Here is a 21,118-nt window from a genome sequence, read left to right as displayed (position 1 = left end):
CATGTTTATGAATATTGTTGCATTTTCTGTCATTCTCATTTTCGGAGCAAACTAATAAAAGATCTGGTATTGAGTATAAAAAAGACAAAAAGAAAGGAAGAGAAATAGTTGGCTATTCTTACTCATGATGTGATCCTTGCGCGCTGACTTGGCAGCAATTAAGCCGTTCGCTTAGCTGTTCAGGTCTGCTTTTGGAAGCAGGATAAAGTCAGATGAACAGTATACTCCTCTCTGTTACAGCACTCATCCCAGACTTAAGGGAAAGAACTGCTGTACCATGAAGCTGCATGTTTTAGCTCAGAAGGAACTCCTCCAGTTTTTGGGGGTCTGTTCTCCCTGTGACAGCATATGACTTTTCACTTTTCAATCAAGCACAAGGCCCCCCCCCACACACGCACACACACTTTATTGTGGCTTCTGGCACACTGCCATCCCCGTACAGGATCTAGGATATTCCTCTGCCTTGGGAAAATATTTGAGTTGGGTCCATGGAAAGGGAAGCTGCTTCACGCGAGTTGAGTTTGGCCCGTGAGCCGGCACACGGCCGCGCACGACGTCACTGCACCGATTTCCCTTATATAATGAAATAGTAGACAGAGGAGAAACAGTGCTGTCAGCAGATCTCCGGCGGTGCCTACCCCCTCGCCCCAGCACTGTCTCACTCCCTCTGTCTGTCTCTCTCCCTCTCTCTGTCCCTCCCCTCTTTCTCTCTGTCTCACTGCCAGCACGAGGAAACATTCAGCCATGGAATTTCCTGTGTAGCTGACAGAAATGAGCATCGCACTCATTACCGTGCCTTATATCAGCCTTGGTGTTTCACCCGGCTTGAAGCCCAGTACAGCATTCACTTTTTCGTTGTTACTTAAAGGTGCTGTCATAGCATGCCTTCACTACACTGCCACGTCATTACCAAGCTGAAAAAGCATAGCTGCGTATAAAACTTAATGAAATTTTAGTTTTAAAGAAGCAATAGATTCTCTGAAAAAATGCTTTGTGTAGTCACATTGCAACTCTAACTCGAACAGAAGAACGTCTGTAATACTGGTCATATCAGAACATGCTGTGTTTCTCCTCAGGTTGCACCTCAGGAACCACACTACGTCAGTCGAAGCCGTTTCCGTCATTAATTTTCAGTGTCCCGATTCTTGGATTCGAATGCAAGGACACTGCTGCATTACCATCAAGGGCTTAACCATATGAAAGGAAACGTCTCCTGTGGCCTGTGTGCTGTCTTAGAGAGGCTTTACAAGTCATACCTACACGCTGTTAACGAGCACTTCCATTACTGCCTCATTTCCATTGCCAGATTGACCTAATGGCAGAAGATAATGGTTGCCCATTTGATTTTAGTGCTTGTTATCCTACTGCTGCTTTCCTGAGGAAGGCTACCCTATAGGATGCTCTACATAGGATTTCCTATTCATGCTGTTTTGAGACCAGTTTTGCCAGTTCCCTTTAAACAGTCACATTGGGCCTTTCACTGCTCATAGATTAGAGTGAACAATACCACCTCTATTAGATGTCTGCCCAGCTGTAAATGTGTACCTGTTAACACTGGGTGCCTGTGCTAAGCTGTCGTCTGTGGTGTCTACATTTAGGGCTTTTCTGGGGATTTTGGTGAGAGAGGACCACCAGGGCCTGATGGAAACCCAGTGAGTATTAACGCTGCCACTATGTGACCCACAGCCACATTCAGTTGTAGTCTCAGCTGACTTAACTGTAGCCCATTTCCCACTTACAAACAAACTGTTTCAATTGCAGAACTATTTGACGTCAGATTTTAAAACTACGTTTTTATCTAAGTTAGGGCCGTTTTAAAGCACAGCTTTCCATACATCTTGTGAAATCTAACAATAACCGCTGTACTTTCCAAGGAAAAGCCTTTAGTCTAGGCCTGATCCGCCACTCCTATCACCACACTAGTGTCCCAGACCTCTGTTTGCCCCCTTCTTGCCCACCCAGCACCTTTTGTTACACAAGCCGCCCCGACCACCGGAACCACCCCTTGGCAATAAATAAATACTACCACTAACTGCCACCACGGTTGGCTGCACCTGGCTGATAGGTCGCCCAGCAACTGTAGTGTGTACAGCTCCACCCAGGACCCAGTAGCACCCGTAATGGGGAAGTCAGCTGCGGCTGCAGGAACGTGCCTCCAAGGGCTGCGTTACCCATCAGACGGATCACTTCACACCTAATGGTTTTTCCCTGTTCTCTCTCGTTATTCATACGTAATATATCCACTTCCCCCTGAGTTCCTTGTTTCAGCCCTTGTTTTTGACAGCTCATGTTTTGGATTTAAGCGTGTAGTCTGAGCCGTGTTTTCGGGGGGGGGTTGGTCTAAAATTATCCTCTTTATTTAACTCATTAGCCAAAATCCTTACAGATAATAACCTTATCAAAAAGGTACCTATATTGTCCAAACCCTCACAGATAGCTATATTATTTCTCCATTCATATGCTACACATGGACTTTGATTTTCTGAAGGCTTATTAACAATGTCAAGTTCTTACCACTTTTGAAAAATCTGCACTGCACAGAGATGTGGTGTACAAATTCAGTACGACACCACGTGTACTGGGCATCATAAAAACATTGTGCATCATGAAAGCTGTCGGAGGAAACCCTCCAGGAGTTGTCTTTGCCTGAGTGTGTCGCAGTGCTCTCTCTGGCAGCAGTGCGGTATTGTCCTGGTTGGCTGACCCTTCCGGGCCCCTTCCACCCTGTAACCCTAAGCGTTCCCATGGGAGGATGGGGATAAGTTCCTCTTTCCAACTCAGTTCTGCTCCTTCATTCGCCAGTTCCAAAACAAGGCCTGCCAGCCCTGTGTCATCTATCTCCCCTCTTTCAACTCACAGAAAGAGAGGAAGGGGGGCTGGGGGGGCAAACAGCAAACACACAGGGGATGTTTTTGTGCCGCCGGCGGCTGGCAGGAGAGGAAGCAGCCGTGGCGTCTTGCAGCACGTTAGGCACGCTGCACAACAAGCCCGTCTCTGTGCTCCACAGCGGGGCCTCTGTCACGGGGGATGTGAGCTGCAGATTAACCTGCTATCAGGGGACAGAGACCGGGCCCGTTCCACCCCTCCAACCCTTGCCTTCAGACCGCCTCTCAACTCTGGCCGGCCTCGGGAACAGTAAGCGGCCTCTTTGGAGAGCCAGTGTATGGTATAGAGGGTAATAAGCCTGGGTCTTCATTCTCTGCGCTTTCCTAGGGGGAGCTGGGGGCACCTGGTCCTAGCGGAGTACCTGGCTTTGTTGTGAGTATATCTGTGCATGTTAATAGGTTTTGTGTTAATCACTCGTGAGAGTCGTGTTTGTTCAGGTTATCTGTCTGGGACTATTAGTTCTGTATTGTATGTGGAAGCAGCTATGTCTTTAAATAAACATCTTGAATCTTTCCCAAAGCTACATTTTTTTGTGTGTGCACATTTTTGTTTGTGTGTGGTTTGGCAGGGAGACACGGGGCCTGTTGGAAACATGGGCCTTCCAGGACCTATTGGACTGAAGGTGATTAACTAAGTGTCATCTTAACTGCGTTTTTAAATGATTTTCAGGCCGCAATCATCTTCTACAATTACAATCAATGCAGTAATTTAGCAGAATGTATGTATTGAAGACCTTTGTACCTTTCTAACAGGAACAATAAGGCAGTGTTTCTACAATACTTTGATTCCCAACTTTTTTCAGAGGGGTTCACAAATGGCTCCTGATGAGGTGAAAGCAGACCACCTCCACCAGAGCACTCTCTGTTCACTAAATTGTTATTGGAGCTCAGACTAACACTAACTGCTTCTCAATCTAGGACCTTCTTACCCTGCACCTTCATCATAACTGTAACCAAGCCAGCATCCCGTGGATTCCGAGGGCAGGGTGGAATAGTGAATGCAAAGTCCTGTTTGTTCAGGAAACTGTTTCATGTGCTTCCATAGACCACCCCTGGACTCCTAACCAGTGTCTAAAAACCATAGGAGAAAAAAAAAAAACCTAACAATGATTCACACTGTTCTGCTCTTGCCTCAGAGCTCTGAGGTCTGATTGGATACAAGAGGTGTTGATTCGTCACTGTGATGTTTTGCAGGGCATCGCAGGGAATCCGGGTGAGCCAGGACTGAAAGGTGATAAGGTGACCTGAACACTCTTTATTAGCTTATATTCACTCCACAAACAACTGTGATCCACAGAACTGTACTGACCTCTGACCTAACACTGTAGCCCTCCTAGTTCAGTGTTAGTGACTGAGCTGGCACGTGAAGGGCCGAGCTCAGCCCGTACAAAGCGACGCCTGGCATCCTGGCGCTCTTGTGAAAACATGGCTGTAATGGCACCCTCCCAGAGGCCTTTTGAAAGGCGGCGCAGAGGTGGCGTAGTCAGCGGCGCAGAGGTGGCATAGTCGGCAACGTGCCACTTGACCATTCCGTGTCTGCCGTCCTGGTGCTCTGCCGAATGGCACTGGTGGAGTCGCCGTCTGCCCTAAAGATGGAGCGTTTCATAACACTGAGCTGTCGACACTGTCGCTGCTCTCTTAGCCAGCAGGGCTATGTTCTTTCTGCTGTTTTGGGGACAGATTACTTTTTTGGCTCTCAGCGTGTATGAAGCATAGCTTTCCTTAATTTGTCCACTGACCTTACTTAGGACCCCAAGCGCTCGGAGTGGGGGGAGTAGAGAGTAACTAATGGATCTTTGCTTTGTCAGGGTGAAGTTGGTTTGCCAGGGGAGCAAGGGGAGCCTGGATTCCAAGGCGATAAGGTATCTACATTTAACCCCATTGATACTTTGACCTTTCTTGTTCATCTGGGGGTGTGTGTAGAATTTTGTATAGAATTGAAATAATCAGCTGAATATTTCAGGGCTTTCTGGGCTTACCAGGCATGCCCGGTGTCCGTGGAAAGCCAGGGCCACGGGTAAGTTGAGCCATTGGGCATTACCAGGCTTTACAGGTTACAGGTTCAGATAAGAGGGGAAAAGCAGACATAAATCCTGGACTTTCTGCATCCTACTAGGGGAAACCAGGAGATTGCGGCCCAGACGGTCAGCCCGGGCCCCCTGGCCCAGAAGTAAGTTCATTCATGTCTCAATTCCACAGTTGATGCCCATTTTACAAGGGGTTTTCCAGTCCTCTGCTAGCTGACTCACTGGTGACTCAGAAAGCATTTATCAGAGAGAATGAAAGGCCATGAGGTTAATCTAATATATTTCTGTTTTGTCTGTTTGTTTGTTTGTTTGTTTGTTTGTTTGTTTGTTTGTTTGTTTGTTTTGGGGGCGGTGTTTGTTTTGATTTGATTTATTTGTAGGGATTTCCAGGGGATATTGGACCACCAGGACAGAATGGCCCAGAAGGCCCAAAGGTGTTTCACCTACTGTCACCAACCTTTCACCCACATTTCTCCCTATTAAAGTCTTAGGAACAGTTAGGACTTTCTACAATTCAGAATCATCAAATATTGTACGGATAAAAGAAGACTAGCTCCTGCTGAATGCCTGAAAGAGGCCTAATAATTTTCAACTGTAGAAAGAACAATAGCTGGCTATGAGTGTCACTATGGCTATGCATTAAATCTGTGAAATTGCATCTAACTCAGCAGGTAATTTCTTCATTCTTTATTATATACTTCACTTTAACCATACAGAGGTTTCAGCCCTGCCATTTGGTTCATTTATTCTTACTGGCCACTTTTTAACTGTAGAAAGCTGTGTACAGCTTTTACCAAAGTGGAGGTAGGTGTATAATGTATAATGTATTCTCCAGGGGAAGCCAGGAGCCAGAGGCATGCCTGGTCCATGCGGAGCTGTTGGACTTGAGGTTCAGCCTGATCCACACATACAAAATCAATTACACATCACAGTTTTGTTCTGGTATTGTTCTGGTGCCGGTGGACTTGCATGATCATGGTTTGTCAAACCTGCTGGACACCACGACACCATGTTCCAATATCCTGCATATGCAGGGATGCTTTAGGGGGGTGCATTATAAATCTTTCACAAATGCATGTTTAAGAGGGAATTCCACTGATTCTTCAAGACTTCAGTATAATTAATTCAACAATAAGTAAACAAAGTTTTGATTTAAAATGCCTGTAAAAGCATACAGAAGCTCAGACACACATGCATGTAGCTGGGGGGACACTGGAACATTAGATAACAAACACAGCACATGCCTTTGCTTTGCAGAAGTTGGTGGGAACTTGTACCTATCTCAAGTGTTGTAAAAAAAAATCTAAGTTGATAAATATACCAAGAATGCAACATTTTCTTTTAAAAATGCGTGGTTTTGGTTACTTTTCAAAATGCTAATTATGCAGACCTTTTGAAACTTTAGTTGAATTCCACTTTAAAATGAATGACAGGGTCAGGCTTGGTTGGAATCTGGTCTTATAATCTTTTGGTCTTTAGAATCTTTTGTCACAATAGCTGTTAATTCTTGTGTCTTAAGTAAACCAGGCCTTTGATTGGCTTTTCTGTGGCCCCTTAGGGTGATGAAGGAGCATCTGGACCAGCTGGGGACTCTGGACAGGAGGTGAGTCTGCTTCAACAACAAAACAGAACATAAACACAAAGTGTAGCAATAGCATGTTCAAGTTAGATAATTTATAGCCAAGCTCAACCAAGCAAACCCAGAACATGGGGTGGAATTTCAATGTTAAAGCACTATAATTCATGGTATACAATTTGCATATGCATTTTTAATGTAAGCATGGGTCTTGTTGTTTGTACTAAATAAAATACAGATTTAATGAGTCATTCCAATGAATTTCAAAGATGACTCCAAAACATATTGATTCCCTGTGGCTTCTGGAGAGCACCTGTACAGTCAAATGGAGAATGTAGCAAAAGAAGAAACAGCTCTTTGTTTTTGCCACCTTCTTTTTACATGGTCTGAATTAGGTCTGGTCACCTCATGCATCATCACCTGTTTTAGGGAATCTGATTGGTTGGGGAATAACTATTGCAAAAATGTTCAACCTTGATATAAAAATGTACTTCCATCAGTTTGTCATAAAGGGTATCTTAGTGTTTAAAATAAAATAAACATAGTATTTATTTTTTAGGTAGCATTTTAGACATGAAAGTAGCTAGATCTGAATCAGTGTCTTGAAAGGGGTTGATTAAAACATGGATTTTTTTTATTGTTAGTTTTGTAAGCATGTAAGCATGACTTACATTGATGTATGTAAAAGTGGAGTCATTTTTCTAAACACGATTGTTTTTTTATTTCTTTTTTTTTTTTTACTTCTGTAGTCTGCAATCAGAAAGTAGACGTTTTGGTGCCCTGTTGATGTATTTCATGATTTCATGATCAAACACAGGGAACAATTTGGCACACTTTAACTCTAGACTTGATTCAGCTTTGCCCTTTTATGCTCCTCTGCCATGCTATCTACCATTTTACAGTTCTTAGATTTTGGACTCTCCCCAACTTCAGCACATGTCTAAAAATATCCTGGTCTCAGTCCAGACCCAGACACTTCCACACCCTCCACACAACAGCAAGACATCCCGGCTATGACTAGTAATGATTCATTAAAATAAACACTCTGGCTCTTTGCGTCTCCATTTCAGTTCCCACCAAGCAGACCACAGCTTAAGATGAACCAGAGGCCTTGATGGCATGGATCATTTAGCTAATGAGGGAGGAAAGTTTCACAGTGAACACAGAGCTCATCAGCAGAGCTCCAACATAAGCACAGCTGATGAGAGTTCATTGATAACGCAGCGGCCCTGTTCCGATGTGATTCTTTCATTAAACCCAGCTGATGTATCTGTAGATGGTGAAGGCTGGTGTCAGTCACAGCAGCTAATACCATACCACAGGTACCTGGAAGGGCTTGGCAAGGTGTGAGTGCAGTACTATCAGTTATTTCTGCTTTCTGTTCAGGGCAGGCCTGGGAGGAAGGGGTTCTCTGGAAAACCAGGAGCAGAGGGGCCCAAGGTAAGGCCAGCACACCAACAAACGTGTTAGAATTTGTATGTTTCACATGCTCAAGTTCAAGTTCAAGTTTGGTTTATTTGTCACATACATAGTCATACACAGTATAACTCGCAGTGAAATGGTTGAGAGTGCATGTTTCATTTAGTTTGGCCTTTATGGATGACCAGCAGACCTTTTGGCACTATGTTGAACACTAAATCACTATGTACTCTATTGAGTTCCATTCTGATCCAAGATAATGCTTCCTAAATAAGGTCATTTTTAAATATGTTTATGGAATGCTAAGTAAGCCTTCTGCTGTAGGGTGAACCTGGGATACCTGGAAATGCTGGGATGCTTGGTGAAAGGGTAAAAGATATTTCTTTCCACACATTTCTTTGTTCAGATGTTTTTGCTGCTTAATTATGTTTACAGTACTTGCAGTGGGTCTAGATTTATGATTTTAAAAAAAGTCCTGTTATACAGGGTCCTGTCGGTTTCATTGGGCCTGTTGGTGAAACTGGGCTTCTTGGGGAGAAGGTCAGTATACTTTTTAAAAGTTTAGAACTCTTATTCTTGTGATACAGTCTAACTTTAAGCACCATTGCAAAATATTTGTATGGCATGTTTTTTATAGGTTTATCTTCATGGCACCTTGCATTATTGTATAGCAGGATTTCTATTGTGATGTTCTAGCTCATTTGGTTTGTTCATGCCATCAGGGAGACCGTGGAGAGATGGGTCAACCCGGGCCGCCAGGAGAAAATGGAGCGATGGTAAGGAGTAAGTCTGGATCGCCTCTCTGCTTTCAGGGTATTTTCTTTCCCATACATAACTCGCTCAGGTACTGTAGTGCAGCCAATACTCACCAAACAACAAAGATGATCGGAAAACGGCTGCAGGTTTCGCTGTGCGAAAATGCTGGTTCAGCCACTTTCCATTTTACAGACCACTGAGTCATTTCCTTTATATGACACAAGGAAATTCTAAATGTTCTTACGTGCTGTGAGGAAAAGGGTTTGGGATCAGAATTAAAAGCAAGACCAAGAGCAACAGTTAAAGTGCTCCAAAGTCAAACCCAAGGGCAATATTTGAGGTGTTCCAAGAAAGTTTGACATCATCTGAATGCAACACTTGAAGGATCACCACTTAATGTTTGGTGCCCATAGCAATCAGAAAACATCAGTATTCATTTGACAAACTGCCTAGTCTGACACCATTTGTACATTTAGTTTTTGGTTTTGGCTGATTTCACATATGTTGGAGAGTTCAAATAACAGTTTCATTTTGTTTTCTTCAAAATTATATTTTTTTCTTATGATGATGATGGCTGAGCTATTTCCTGGGATCACGTGACTTAACACTTCATTTGGGTCATTCTGGCAGTACTTTTACCCTAATCTGTGCTTGAAAGCAGGCTATGAAGTATGCCTCATTTCACAGTGATGAATGTGGAACAGACTGCAAAGATAAGACCGCTAGACTGATGAAGTGCGCACCACAGCCAAAGTTAATAATTCATCTTAATGTTACATAAGTTTGATGAGCTGAAAGGAAATATGATCATTATATATGGGCTTGTGGAGTATACCTGTTGGCTCAGTGCATTTTGATTTGATATTGTTTCTTTTCAGTAGCTGACTAGTGGTTTTGGTTTAAACTTGTATTACTAACTTTTTTTCTGCATTCTATAAAAAAAACTTAATTCTTAAGTATTTGGTGTCACTTAAAAATAGACTAAATTGATCAGCCTCCCAAAGTCTATACAAAGTATCAGCTAGACATTGTAAATTAAGTTTTTAAAGGAAATACTGTCAGCATTTTCTTTTGTTTTTATTACTAGGGACACCCTGGACTACCTGGTGAAGGAGGAGCACCTGGACTGCCAGGAATACCTGTAAGTTGTATATAAAAATGTATCACATAAATCATTCATAAAATTTGTATAATGTATATATTTCAAGTTTGAGATTGTCATGATTGTCTTAAAATGAATTCTACTCATTTTGTCTTATCAACCTAAACAAAATGGTCCACAATAACAAAAGAATAATTTGTTTGCCTGACTTCTATCAGGGGTCATTGAAATGTCTCTACAACCACATTAGTGTCCACCTGTGCATTGAATTGATCATTTCGGAAATATCTATCTAATGTCTCACAGTTGTTAGAGTGAAAACCAAGCCTGGTATATCACCTGCTGGACATACACACACCACTGTTATACTCCTTTTGACAACACCTGATAGGCGTAAATACCACTACTATCCCCACGCTCTTTGAATCAAATGCAAAGCACCACTGACAAACTCCTCTGCCCCCGTTGGCGTTTTATGCTTCCCTGCCCAAGCCGTCTGAAATATCATACTAGCTACTACAAGAAATTACTTTCGGGGTCCCATTGCATAGATCAGCCCTGGCCAGGCCAGGGGAGCAACAGGAGTAACGCAGTTAGCCACCAACACCCACACAAGCCTCTAGGGGACAGGTTCTTTGGGACCCCTGCCCATGGTTGGCTTGAGGGTCATTCACGCCTGTGCCTGAGGAACTCTTACTCGGCCTGACTGCTGTGTTCCAAGATCAGGTCCTTCTGCTGCCTATGTCCTGTCCTCTGCTGTCTGTTCTCCAGGGCCCTCCTGGTTCCAGAGGACTCAGTGGCACCAGAGGACCCAAAGGCAGAAGGGTAAGAAGTGCTCAGGCAGGTCCACTTCACACACTTCCAATGCTGACCAAGTACACACGTTTAGCACACGAAACTCACTCAGGATAAGCACCATAAATGCCATAAACTAGCTGTAAGCTATGAATGAAATGTTTGTTCAGAATCTTGGTAAATATTTTTACTCACCAATAATGTTAACGTTTGTTTTTTACTGGCCTTTGGAGAAGACTGTCACCGTGCACAGCATGCATATGAGCTTTTTTTGGAAGTGTTGTCTGGAGCTGAGGTCCTCCAGCTGAGTTGTTGAGTTGTCATTAGATTGTCTTTATTATTGTATTACTTATTTCTTGAAGTGGTTGGCTAGTGGCAGTGTGTATTTGGGGACATTTAAGCATTGAGTCAGTAGTTTGAACCATTCTTTAAAATAAACATTTCTTTATATTACCTGTCTATGCAAATATCTATAGAGGGACATTTTTGTAGATCACTTACATTTGACATTTAGCAGATGCTCTTATCCAGAGTGACTTACAATTATGTCTGAATACAATTTGAGCATTTGAGGGTTAAGGGTCTTGCTTAGGAGCCCAACAGTGGCAATCTGGCAGTGGTGAGGCTTGAACTGGCAACATTCTAATCGAGTACCTTAACCACTGAGCTACCACTACCCACTACCAGATTACTACAGGGGAACGCTGTAGGTCCTGAATAATGACGTCATCATTGTAGCTGTGACCTGATTGCCACATAAAGTATTTACTATCTAATAGTAAGAGATATGTAGTAAGAGATATGATCACCTCTTTGACAATATGTAGTAAATGAGCTCCTTTTGAATTAGTTTCGGAGAGAGAAATATAAACTCTACATACAGTGTATTAATCACTAGCTCTGGAATACTGTGCTATAATAACTGTTAACATCTTTTAAAGTATGTCACAAATAATGGTAATGACCACACAGATATAATTATAAATCTAAAAAGGCTGTTGAGGTTCCATTGCGTTAATTGTAGAAAGTATTACTTTGCCATTGGGGGCACAGCCAAACTCCCTGCATACCCCATTCATAGAAAGAGATTGCCTCCAGATGCAGTTTGATTCAGGGATTGCTTCAAAGTGAAACAGTGTGATCATGTTGAATGATACAATGCCACCATCTCAGATCTGGCCAGAACAGAACAAGCAACAGCAGCTGAGGACAGGGAGAGGGCAGAGTGACGAAAGCCTTCAGGTCAGAGGTCACCAGGGGGGGTCTTTGGCCGACCATTTAGACTGTTGGTAGCCATTTCAGTGCGAGAGTTGCTGATGGGTGCTCTAAGCTTGAGAACTTCCCGAGCACTTGGAAGGAAAATGTGTTAACTAGAAAAGGGATAATAGTGTGAAGTTTATGTGAGAAACAAATGGAGTTCTAAATAATATTTTCTTTCTCTCTCTGTGTGTGTGTGTGTGTGTGTGTCTATGTATGTATGGATAGATAGATAGATAGATAGATAGATATTTTAAAAAAAATTTTAAAAAAATTAAGTTTTATTTGTTTTAAATGTATGTAAATAAAACTTAATTTTTTAAATCTCCCTCCTGTCTAGATGCACACAAATGCACATAAACTATTGATGCACTGTCATGTTGGTTACATTCACTGATTATTCACTGGACTATTTATTTCCAGTCCACATTCACCGCTCCGAGCTTTGCCACCTTCCACACCAGGCCAAAGCCACAGCTCATTAATTGATTGTTCCAAAATGAATCCTGGAGGCCTTTCAGCAATCACATGATTAAATGCAAGTGAGGCTGAACAACCACTACCTTTGCCGCCAGACATGTGGGTTGAATGAAGCGTGCAGTCTCTCTTTTTTTTTTCCCAAACCCATCTGTGGGATTGCTCTTGCTCCAGCTCAAGGAGGCACTGTTCTGGCTTGGCACGAGCCCCTCAGCATTTTGCTCGTGCCTCTCGACAGCTAGTGCCATGTGTTGTACCACACACTACGCATTTTTGCCTTTGCAGGCCTCTTTGACGTTCGCTTTGTCACAAATGTGCAACTTGAGCTGCAACCAGCAAGTTTTCAGCATCACACTAGATTTAGCATTTTTTTCTTTTCTCTATAGGCCACACTGAAGTTGTCACATCAGAAACTGGAAATCACTGTCCTCAAGCCTACCAATAAGCAGGCATTCTGAGTTCATTCCTCATTGCTTGGATAAAGGTTTCCCCCTTTTCATACGCTGAGTCAACTCAATTCGGATCAGTGCAAATGTTGTGAATGGCACAGTGAAAGGTCAGAGGTCCCCACCAAAAACATCACATCACAGAGAACCAAAAAGAACAGAGGAGGCTGTGTGCGCCGGTCAGCAGAACCCAAGGCTTTCAGGAGTATGCCACATGTCTGTTCTTCTGCAGGATCTACAGTGGCTGGAGCTATAATATCTCCATTCATCATTCTTTCCACCTCCTAGAGCAAAGTCGTAAGAAATCACCAGGCCCGTGCTTATTGAGATCATAAAGCTTATGAATCATTACAATGTTAATATAATGGCAAGAATCCATTAAAACTGAAATTCCATGATGTCAAATGCCTAATGCTTCACAGCTCTTGAGCATCTTGAATATGACATTCATCCCATATGTCTGGGTTCTGGACCAAGTACTGATTACTTGCAGGATCAGAAATGCTGTGTAATTGCTTCAGAGGACTTGTATGCACACTCTACAAAGCACATCTGAGTGTGTCGAGCTCTGACAAATAGTCATAACATGAGCGTTTCTCCAAATAACTGCATCCTCTAGAGTAGAGTGTAGTGGTTCATTTCCATGACCCAATGCCCTCAATAACCACTATCTGTGTCATATATGCACAGAGTGAGCCCTCTGCTGTTCACCTAATTCTGTTTCCTTCCTCTCACTCCCTCGCTCACCCCCCCCCCCCCCCCAAAAAAAAAATCCATTGCTCTCTTTCCTCCCATTCTCCCATTTTCTCACAGGGAACAAGGGGTCCTGATGGACCAGCTGGAGAGAAAGGATCAGAGGGAAGCAAGGTAAACATTGTCTATGTGGAGATCCAGCCACTTCCCTCAGTGTCTACTGCAAGTGATCCCAGACATTGAAGGCTTGCAGGCTTTTACATCCACTTTGGCCAGTCTTCCTCCTTTATTTTTGGTTAGGCAGCCCAAATCAAAACAAGTTCAGCATTTATCTTGTGTCTGGAATCATGCAAGCTGATTGGTTTAAAAAAAAAAAAGTGTAAAAAAAAAATAATTGAACAACATTAAAAGTGCACATTTTAAATGTGGTTTTGTTTGTTTTGTGAGACAAGAGAATTAGCTTCGAGGCAGAATGTCATCATTGTCCATTGTTCAAAGGGCCTCTAGTCCTAGTTCTACATGAGCTCCACATTTAAGGCCCCTTTAAAGCTGTATTTGTAACAATAGCATTGACAGATTAGAGGAAGGATCCAGATCTCTCTCTCTCTCTACCCCTCTCAGAACCATTAAAGTTAAAACAAAAATTGTCACCCTCTAGCAACAAAAACTGACAATACTGTTGGGGAAATCTCCCTCCTCTCCTCAGGGTCCAGATGGCCACCTGGGAGCATTTGGTTTGCCAGGACCGATGGTATGAAGGCACATTTCTAATTTCTTTTTGTTGTTTGCTTGCTGATTGAGCATTTCTTTACAAGCCTGTTTTAAATCATTTGATTTCTGCATAGATTATTTGATCCCCAAAGTCACCTAAGGGGACTTTTTTTTTTTCATTGGCCCAAAGATTTTGCGACTAAGATTAGCATTTCTTTTGCATTATCCAAATACAGTATTTTCCCCTCATATATTATTTATGCTCTCAGACAGTGTAGACAATGGCCCTAACTTGAGCCCTAAGTACTTACATATATTAGCAAGTTTATGAATTTGGATTATATTATACTAACACTGTTGTTGGTTGTGTGGTTTTCTATTGCAAATAGTATCCTTGAATGACGACTTTGTCTCTTGTCTCGTATCAGGGAAGAATAGGAGACACGGGGGAAACAGGAATGCCTGGATTCCCAGTGAGTAATATTGATATTAAAGCAAGCACATAGACATGGAGTGTTTTGAACTGCTGAAGTATTACTGTGCACCCTTCAAGAGTTTTTTACATTTTAAGGGCATTCAAGGACCCATTGGACCACCAGGAGCAAAAGGAATCCCAGGAGAACCTGTAAGTCTCCTCTGTGGAAAAGACGAAGGCTGAACCTTGTTTCTGTGCCAATATATAACATTAGTTGCATCAAGATCTCTTGATTAACCAGTAGCTCCAAAGTAAAGATAACAATAGTTTTGTTTAGATTGATTTCTAGGAACTTATGATATTTGGATTTACCTGTATATTGCTCACTGTTCTTGCTCACTTCTTGCAAAATGAATAGGATCATATAAATAAGTAGGATCATATAACATTTTCTAATGAAGTATGGTCTTTCCAAGGTCCTTTGTACTGAAGCTTAGCACCTGTTATCAGATATTATTAATATTATCTATCTGCTTAATCATATGACCATTTACACTGGGCTATCTTCAACCATTTCTTAATTTGTTGGCCATTTGAAAGGGACCTCTAGGGCCGCCAGGAACAATGGGTCCACTGGGAGAGATTGGGTTAAAGGTAATTTTCCTTACACTACTCTGTTTAAACATTTTAGCTGAGTGCCAGTCATCAAGACATCAAGAAAGACAGTGCAAGAATCAAAATATGGTCTAGAATATGGCACACAAGTCATGTTCAGCAAGCAACAATTCACAGTGAAAATGCTCCAATACCCCATTATGACACACCTCCCATCACTTGTTCGCTAACTCACTCGGTTCTCAAAGAAACCATTGATGTCTTTATGTAGTAGAATGTAGTAGAATAATCTTATGTATAATAGAATAATGGTCCAATTTTAAAAAGGTGACAGGCAGGTTTTTAGCCACACTGACCCTCTGCTTTTGATTATCTACTACATCCCATGCGGAAGCTGAGTAGAAGGCCTTTTACATGCGATCAACTAATGGCTGGTACATCACACCAAGGTTTAGAGGATGTTCTCTTAATGCTGTTAACTGTTCTGTGTAACAGGGGCCATCGGGAAAAGTCGGAGAATGGGGCTTACCAGGCGAACCAGGAGAGAAGGTAAACCATCTGTTTGTATTTTGCCCTTTCATATTCATTCAGTCCTGATAAGTTCTATGAACCTCTATCAACATAGTGTTCAAGGCCATGTGCATCAAAATAAAGATTTCATGATTCCTCCTAATTTGTTAACAGTTGTTTCTGTTTGAGAGTATTTGGGTGACATGTGGTCACCACTCATAGATGCAAACATCTCTTGCGCTATCTTCTGAGCACACTTGGATTCATATGATCAGTCAAACCATGTTGGCAAGTTCACTTTCACCCTTCTAGGGAGCTGCTGGGCCTCCAGGGAACATCGGTGAACCCGGCTTGATTGGACAAAGAGTAGGTCAATTGTTTGTTAATAACTCTGCCAAGCCCAGTTGAATATTAATGCTCACCAGACCAATCAGATCAGAGGTATTTAAAAAGCTTGTCCTTTTAGGGCGAACCTGGGCTCGACGGGGAAGCTGGGCTCAGCAGCCCTGATGGAGCCAAGGTCAGAGAACTCGCACAAGCATGTGCTCAAAATGAGCACGACCGCATGGTGACTGCTCCGCGGACCAGTGTAGCCTCTCACGGGTCTGTGGCATTGTACGCAGGGTGAAAAGGGGGACATGGGAGAGGAGGGTGAGCAAGGAGAAAAGGGAGAGATGGGCCAGAAAGGAAAGGAAGGTCATGCTGGGGATCCCGGCCTGGTCGGCGTCAGAGTGAGTGCTTCCCACTGCTACTCATACTGGCATCTGTCTTCTGTCTTTTGCCTTGGTCTCCATTGTCCTTTACTTGACTTCAGCGAGTTTAATAGGAAGCATTTCAGCAAATGAAATGTGAGCACCCTGTCCAGTGACCCTCCTCCACCACAAATGTACAAATTGTTATAACGTTTGTAATCTTGTGCATCTGTGATCAGGTTTTGTATTTTGCTTAGGGTCCTGAAGGCAAACCTGGCAAAATTGGTGAGCGAGGCAGACCAGGAGAGAAGGCAGGCCCTTACTTTCATTATTTTGACACAATAATGCTTCTTATTCAGGGCACCTCATCTGCAGTTTGTATTAAGACACTTTGTTTCCTTTGAAGAAAACAGTATTTTTGTTTTGCTCCAGGGTAGCAAGGGACACCAGGGTTACCTCGGCGAGACTGGGCCAATTGGCAAGCAGGGTCCCATGGGTTTCCCAGGGCCAAAGGGAAACAGAGGAACCATTGGATTTATGGTAATATACTGTACTTGCTTCAAGGCCTAGATTATATGCAGAACAATGCAGCTGCTCTTTTATTTTAATGAGATTAACCAGGTTTTCATGGTGCTGTGGTTTTTAGGGTGCACCTGGAAAAATGGGCCAACCAGGAGATCCAGGCCCACAAGGATATGAAGTAAGTAGTACACAGCATTAATGAAGCTCAAAATGGATCTGAATAGATAATGCATGTCAGAGATTTCTGCTTGTTTTTTTTTTTAATAATGCACTGGTGATGTTCCACATGACTTTCAAGGAGTCCTTACTATATCTTATCTTGTATTTCTTCAATTTGACACTAGGGTCACCAAGGACCTCAAGGTCCATTAGGCCCCCAAGGACCAAAAGGGGCAAAGGTAACATTAAACCTATGGCTGTTTATATTTCAAAGAAAAAAAGAACAGATGTTTTATTTCACTTTCAATAACTTTAATACTGCACACAATTTCTGTCTTATTTGATGTCGCTTGCATAACTAGCCATATGCTAACCACATGAGGCCTTAGACACCCCCCCTCCCAACCACCACCAATTATGGTTAGAATAGCAAGTTGTTATTTACACGTTCTTCTTACGTCCTGTCTCTAAAATAAGGCCATATTTAGTCAAATACAATGTCATTCTTGTTGCATTGTGCTTCAGCTGTTTCTGGGTAACTATTCAGCTACACTACTGTCACTTTTATTGTCACTGTTTTGTGTTACATATCAGTTTTAATATGATGAGCTTTGTGGCATTCTATGATTAAAGTAAATGAATGGGGTTTTCTAACCTCTGCAGGGTGAGCAAGGAGATGACGGGAAGATTGACGGTCCCGCTGGTCCTCCAGGCGACATTGTGAGTCAGTCTGCTGAGTTTTGCTGTTAATGATGGGTCATGATGTTGATGATGATGTTGAAGTGCTGGTCATAGTGATGCAGTATAGCAGTCAAATCAATGTATTGTGTTCTCATTTTGTTTCAGGGTTCTGTTGGAGTTAGGGGAGATAGAGGAGAACCTGGTGACCATGGCTACCCAGTAAGCATAGCCCTTGTCTTTTAGCCTTAGTTTTACAGTTTGAGGTTTCATGGCGTAAGTGTTGTCTGACAATTTTTTTTGTTTGTTTGTTTTCAGGGGCAGCCAGGTGTGAATGGAGAGAGGGGGAAACTGGGAGCTCCAGGATTACCTGTAAGTGCATTTGTGTTAGATGTAAACAGAATCAGATCATCTGTTGCTAAATTATTTCTAATGATGGTGGCACTGTCACAGGGACGTTCTGGTCCAACAGGCCTACCAGGGCCCAAAGGATCCAAAGGCAGTCAAGTAAGAATTAAAGCAATTAAGCATGAGCATGTACACATAACCTGTATGGTTTTTATAAAGTGATGTTCTCATGCCCTGTTTAATGTTTATAGGGTCCAAAAGGCAGAAAAGGTGCCCAAAGTGAACCTGGCAGCAGAGGGGCTCCTGTAAGTGCAAGTCTGATTCTTTCTTTAAGGCTTGAATTGTCTTTCAGTCAAGGAGACACCTCTTACACTGACAGTGATTATGACCTAATTGGAAAAACCAGCAGAAAAGTGGTGATGAGTTATTCAAGAATAGCCTTTGTGTACCCACAGGGTCCTGTTGGTCCTTCTGGCCCAAGAGGCATTGTTGGCCGACAGGGGCTCGAGGGCAGTCCTGGCATTGAGGGACCTCCTGGAAAAGATGGGCCCAAGGGAATGCCTGTAAGAGGGCTCCTGTAGTCCCTGGAAGGCTTAAAACCACACTTTACTCTTCCCTAAGCCACCTGCTTCTTTAAACATTCAGGCAGAGAAGTTTCACGTCACCTCACTCATTTCTTCTGTATTAGGGCGAGCAGGGAAGTGACGGAGAAGTGGGCATACCTGGAAACATGGGTCCACAAGGCAAAACTGGGCCACCAGGCTTAGAAGGAACACAGGGGTCCTTTGGAGCAAAGGTACTTCACTACAGCATGTGATTTAATATTATTATTTATTATTTTCATCAAATGGAATATAATTAATTTATGAGGACGTGTCACATGAAAAGTGTGACATCAGCTAGTAAACGTGTTTCTGGTTCATGTAAATGTGCTGTCTCTACCTCCTCGTATCTTGTACAGGGTGAGCAGGGTCTCACAGGTGAGACTGGGCCCACAGGGAAGCGTGGAGTTACTGGAAGCATAGGGATGCCAGGCAAACTGGGCAATCTGGGGGTCAAAGGCCAACCAGTGAGTAGGGCTTTTCATACCACCTTTTCTTTAATCGGTAAATTCCGTTTATTTTGTTAACCTCTGGCCTGAATTTTGAGTTCTTTATGAATTAGTTTTCAGGAATAGTCTGTTTCTTATTCCCTCGACTCAGGGCGATTCTGGAGCGCAGGGATTCCCCGGATTTCTTGGATTGTTTGGACCTAAGGTGAGCCCCCTTACCAGTCTTTTAACTTTCTGCTTACTTCAAAAAGATATATAAGTAATGCCAATAAAATATGAGTTCCATTTCAGAGTCTATGCTAACAGCATTCACCTGCATTCTGAAATACAAAAAATGAATAAACACTAAATTCTGTTGTAAGGATATTTTACATGCTCCTGTTTGAATGGTTGCTCTCATTGCCTGTGTTTTGAAGTGTAATCATTAATGTTTATATTTTCTGTTCATGTCGACTAAGTAGTATAAATGCCAGATTTAGGTCACGCTACTCCCAGTAGTAGATCAGGCTGACCCTGACTGATACAGCATGCTTCATTTTCATTTTAGCAGTCATCTTGTTTTGCTCTAAGACATTATGACAGTGCTTATGTAGTGGTGAAGAGTGCCTAGGTGAAGGCCAGCTGAGCAAACACAGTCCAGCATATGGACACAACACACCTGCACATGATGAATCACACACAGCAGCCAGACGTGGTGATTATTTGATCACTGAATACTGGAGTTATGAATTATCTGCCACAAGTTTCTTTTAAATATTTACATTTCCGATAAGTAGGTGTGACTACTGTGTGTATCATAATTTAATTATAAGGGATCTTTGGGTGAAACACTGCTCATGTGCCTAGCAACAAATAAGGTTAATGTTGCAGTTAGCATGATGTCGTGCTAACTGGCAGCATTAACCTGCATTAATTATTAGTCACATTAGCATTTATTTGAACCCTTAAAATGTTCTGCAGCAGTAATATAACATAAATGAATAATGCACATTTTGAAATATATATAATCTTGTAGGGTCCACCGGGTGATGTTGGTCCTGTTGGTATACAGGGACCAAAAGGACCTCAGGGCATGATGGTAGGCACCACTTGAGCACAGTTATTACAGACTATAATGAGATGGCCTAAGATTGCTGGATCAGCAACTACTGTAGGTGTTTCTTTTTTCAGGGAAGGGAGGGAGCCATCGGGCCAGCCGGGATCGTCGGCCCCAGCGGTTATCCGGTACATGCCACACAAACAACATCCCTTCTGTTTCTGCAGTACGTCTAGAACCTTTCGTGTGAGCTCTCTGATCTGAAGTCTGAAATGGCACTTCTTTCTCCATCAGGGACCCCAGGGGGACAAAGGAAGCCGAGGGGAGACGGTGAGTGAACCATCCCTGAGTGCTTTCCTGTGCATGCAGGTGTGTTGTCACTTTGTGATGAGTGTAGGAGGAGTTTGAGCTCAGAGGTTACTTAAGGTAGCCAATTCCTCTCCCACTGGCCTCCTTAATATATTCTTAATACATTCTTCATGGTTGGGTCACCATTAGTCTGTAACACTTAGAGTATCGATTCCCTGATGCATAGCAATGAAATTTTTGTTTGTATAGCATATGTAATGCATTATAAAATTATTTTAATCACACATAATGTTTTTTCTCCTCTTATGTATTGGATAGGGTGTACCAGGACCAAGGGTATGTTTCTTTCTGTGCTTAAAATACCTTAATGCTAATAGAGAAAGACCAAGTTTACAGTTAAATAATGGAACTCTCTTTTTGGTTAGTGAACAAGTAAACATATAATTATAATTTGATTAGTGAACAAGTAAACATATAAAATACTAAACAAAGGAAATAAATGTTGTTGTTGTTGTTGTTGTTGTTGTTGTTTTTTCTTATTTAGGGACCTCCAGGTCCTCGTGGCTCACCAGGACCCCCAGTATGTACCTTTACAATTCACATATGTTAATCTATTGTGGAAAAACTCCATGAATAATA

General features: G+C 42.5%; 1 protein-coding gene across 10 annotated transcripts in view; it reads left to right on the top strand.

Annotated features, from left to right (window-relative positions):
• Window positions 1–21,118, top strand: part of col27a1b (collagen, type XXVII, alpha 1b) — a 53,188-nt gene that overhangs the window by 28,134 nt on the left and 3,936 nt on the right. For 8 of the 10 annotated variants that reach the window (XM_081713990.1, XM_081713996.1, XM_081713991.1 and 5 more), the window contains 43 exons: window positions 1,599–1,652; window positions 3,214–3,258; window positions 3,455–3,508; window positions 4,080–4,124; window positions 4,694–4,747; window positions 4,849–4,902; window positions 5,002–5,055; window positions 5,293–5,346; window positions 5,748–5,801; window positions 6,471–6,515; window positions 7,875–7,928; window positions 8,232–8,276; window positions 8,394–8,447; window positions 8,630–8,683; window positions 9,751–9,804; window positions 10,537–10,590; window positions 13,554–13,607; window positions 14,140–14,184; window positions 14,573–14,617; window positions 14,716–14,769; window positions 15,160–15,213; window positions 15,670–15,723; window positions 15,997–16,050; window positions 16,151–16,204; window positions 16,308–16,415; window positions 16,634–16,687; window positions 16,809–16,916; window positions 17,023–17,076; window positions 17,243–17,296; window positions 17,721–17,777; window positions 17,904–17,957; window positions 18,054–18,107; window positions 18,189–18,242; window positions 18,335–18,388; window positions 18,539–18,646; window positions 18,772–18,879; window positions 19,045–19,152; window positions 19,286–19,339; window positions 20,150–20,212; window positions 20,305–20,358; window positions 20,465–20,500; window positions 20,798–20,815; window positions 21,024–21,059. In XM_081713990.1, the coding sequence (XP_081570116.1) occupies window positions 1,599–1,652; window positions 3,214–3,258; window positions 3,455–3,508; window positions 4,080–4,124; window positions 4,694–4,747; window positions 4,849–4,902; window positions 5,002–5,055; window positions 5,293–5,346; window positions 5,748–5,801; window positions 6,471–6,515; window positions 7,875–7,928; window positions 8,232–8,276; window positions 8,394–8,447; window positions 8,630–8,683; window positions 9,751–9,804; window positions 10,537–10,590; window positions 13,554–13,607; window positions 14,140–14,184; window positions 14,573–14,617; window positions 14,716–14,769; window positions 15,160–15,213; window positions 15,670–15,723; window positions 15,997–16,050; window positions 16,151–16,204; window positions 16,308–16,415; window positions 16,634–16,687; window positions 16,809–16,916; window positions 17,023–17,076; window positions 17,243–17,296; window positions 17,721–17,777; window positions 17,904–17,957; window positions 18,054–18,107; window positions 18,189–18,242; window positions 18,335–18,388; window positions 18,539–18,646; window positions 18,772–18,879; window positions 19,045–19,152; window positions 19,286–19,339; window positions 20,150–20,212; window positions 20,305–20,358; window positions 20,465–20,500; window positions 20,798–20,815; window positions 21,024–21,059 (2,478 nt within the window). Of the gene's footprint in view, window positions 1–1,598; window positions 1,653–3,213; window positions 3,259–3,454; window positions 3,509–4,079; window positions 4,125–4,693; window positions 4,748–4,848; window positions 4,903–5,001; window positions 5,056–5,292; window positions 5,347–5,747; window positions 5,802–6,470; window positions 6,516–7,874; window positions 7,929–8,231; window positions 8,277–8,393; window positions 8,448–8,629; window positions 8,684–9,750; window positions 9,805–10,536; window positions 10,591–13,553; window positions 13,608–14,139; window positions 14,185–14,572; window positions 14,618–14,715; window positions 14,770–15,159; window positions 15,214–15,669; window positions 15,724–15,996; window positions 16,051–16,150; window positions 16,205–16,307; window positions 16,416–16,633; window positions 16,688–16,808; window positions 16,917–17,022; window positions 17,077–17,242; window positions 17,297–17,720; window positions 17,778–17,903; window positions 17,958–18,053; window positions 18,108–18,188; window positions 18,243–18,334; window positions 18,389–18,538; window positions 18,647–18,771; window positions 18,880–19,044; window positions 19,153–19,285; window positions 19,340–20,149; window positions 20,213–20,288; window positions 20,359–20,464; window positions 20,501–20,797; window positions 20,816–21,023; window positions 21,060–21,118 lie in introns of all 10 variants that reach the window. The other 2 variants (XR_014123727.1, XM_081713993.1) reach the window with 2 other exon arrangements.

The sequence above is a fragment of the Electrophorus electricus genome, chromosome 5 (genome assembly GCF_041902795.1).
Source record: "Electrophorus electricus isolate QZ-2024a chromosome 5, ASM4190279v1, whole genome shotgun sequence".
Lineage (NCBI taxonomy): Eukaryota > Metazoa > Chordata > Actinopteri > Gymnotiformes > Gymnotidae > Electrophorus > Electrophorus electricus.
Note: the sequence above shows the minus strand (reverse complement) of the source record. Positions and strands in the feature narration are given on the sequence as shown.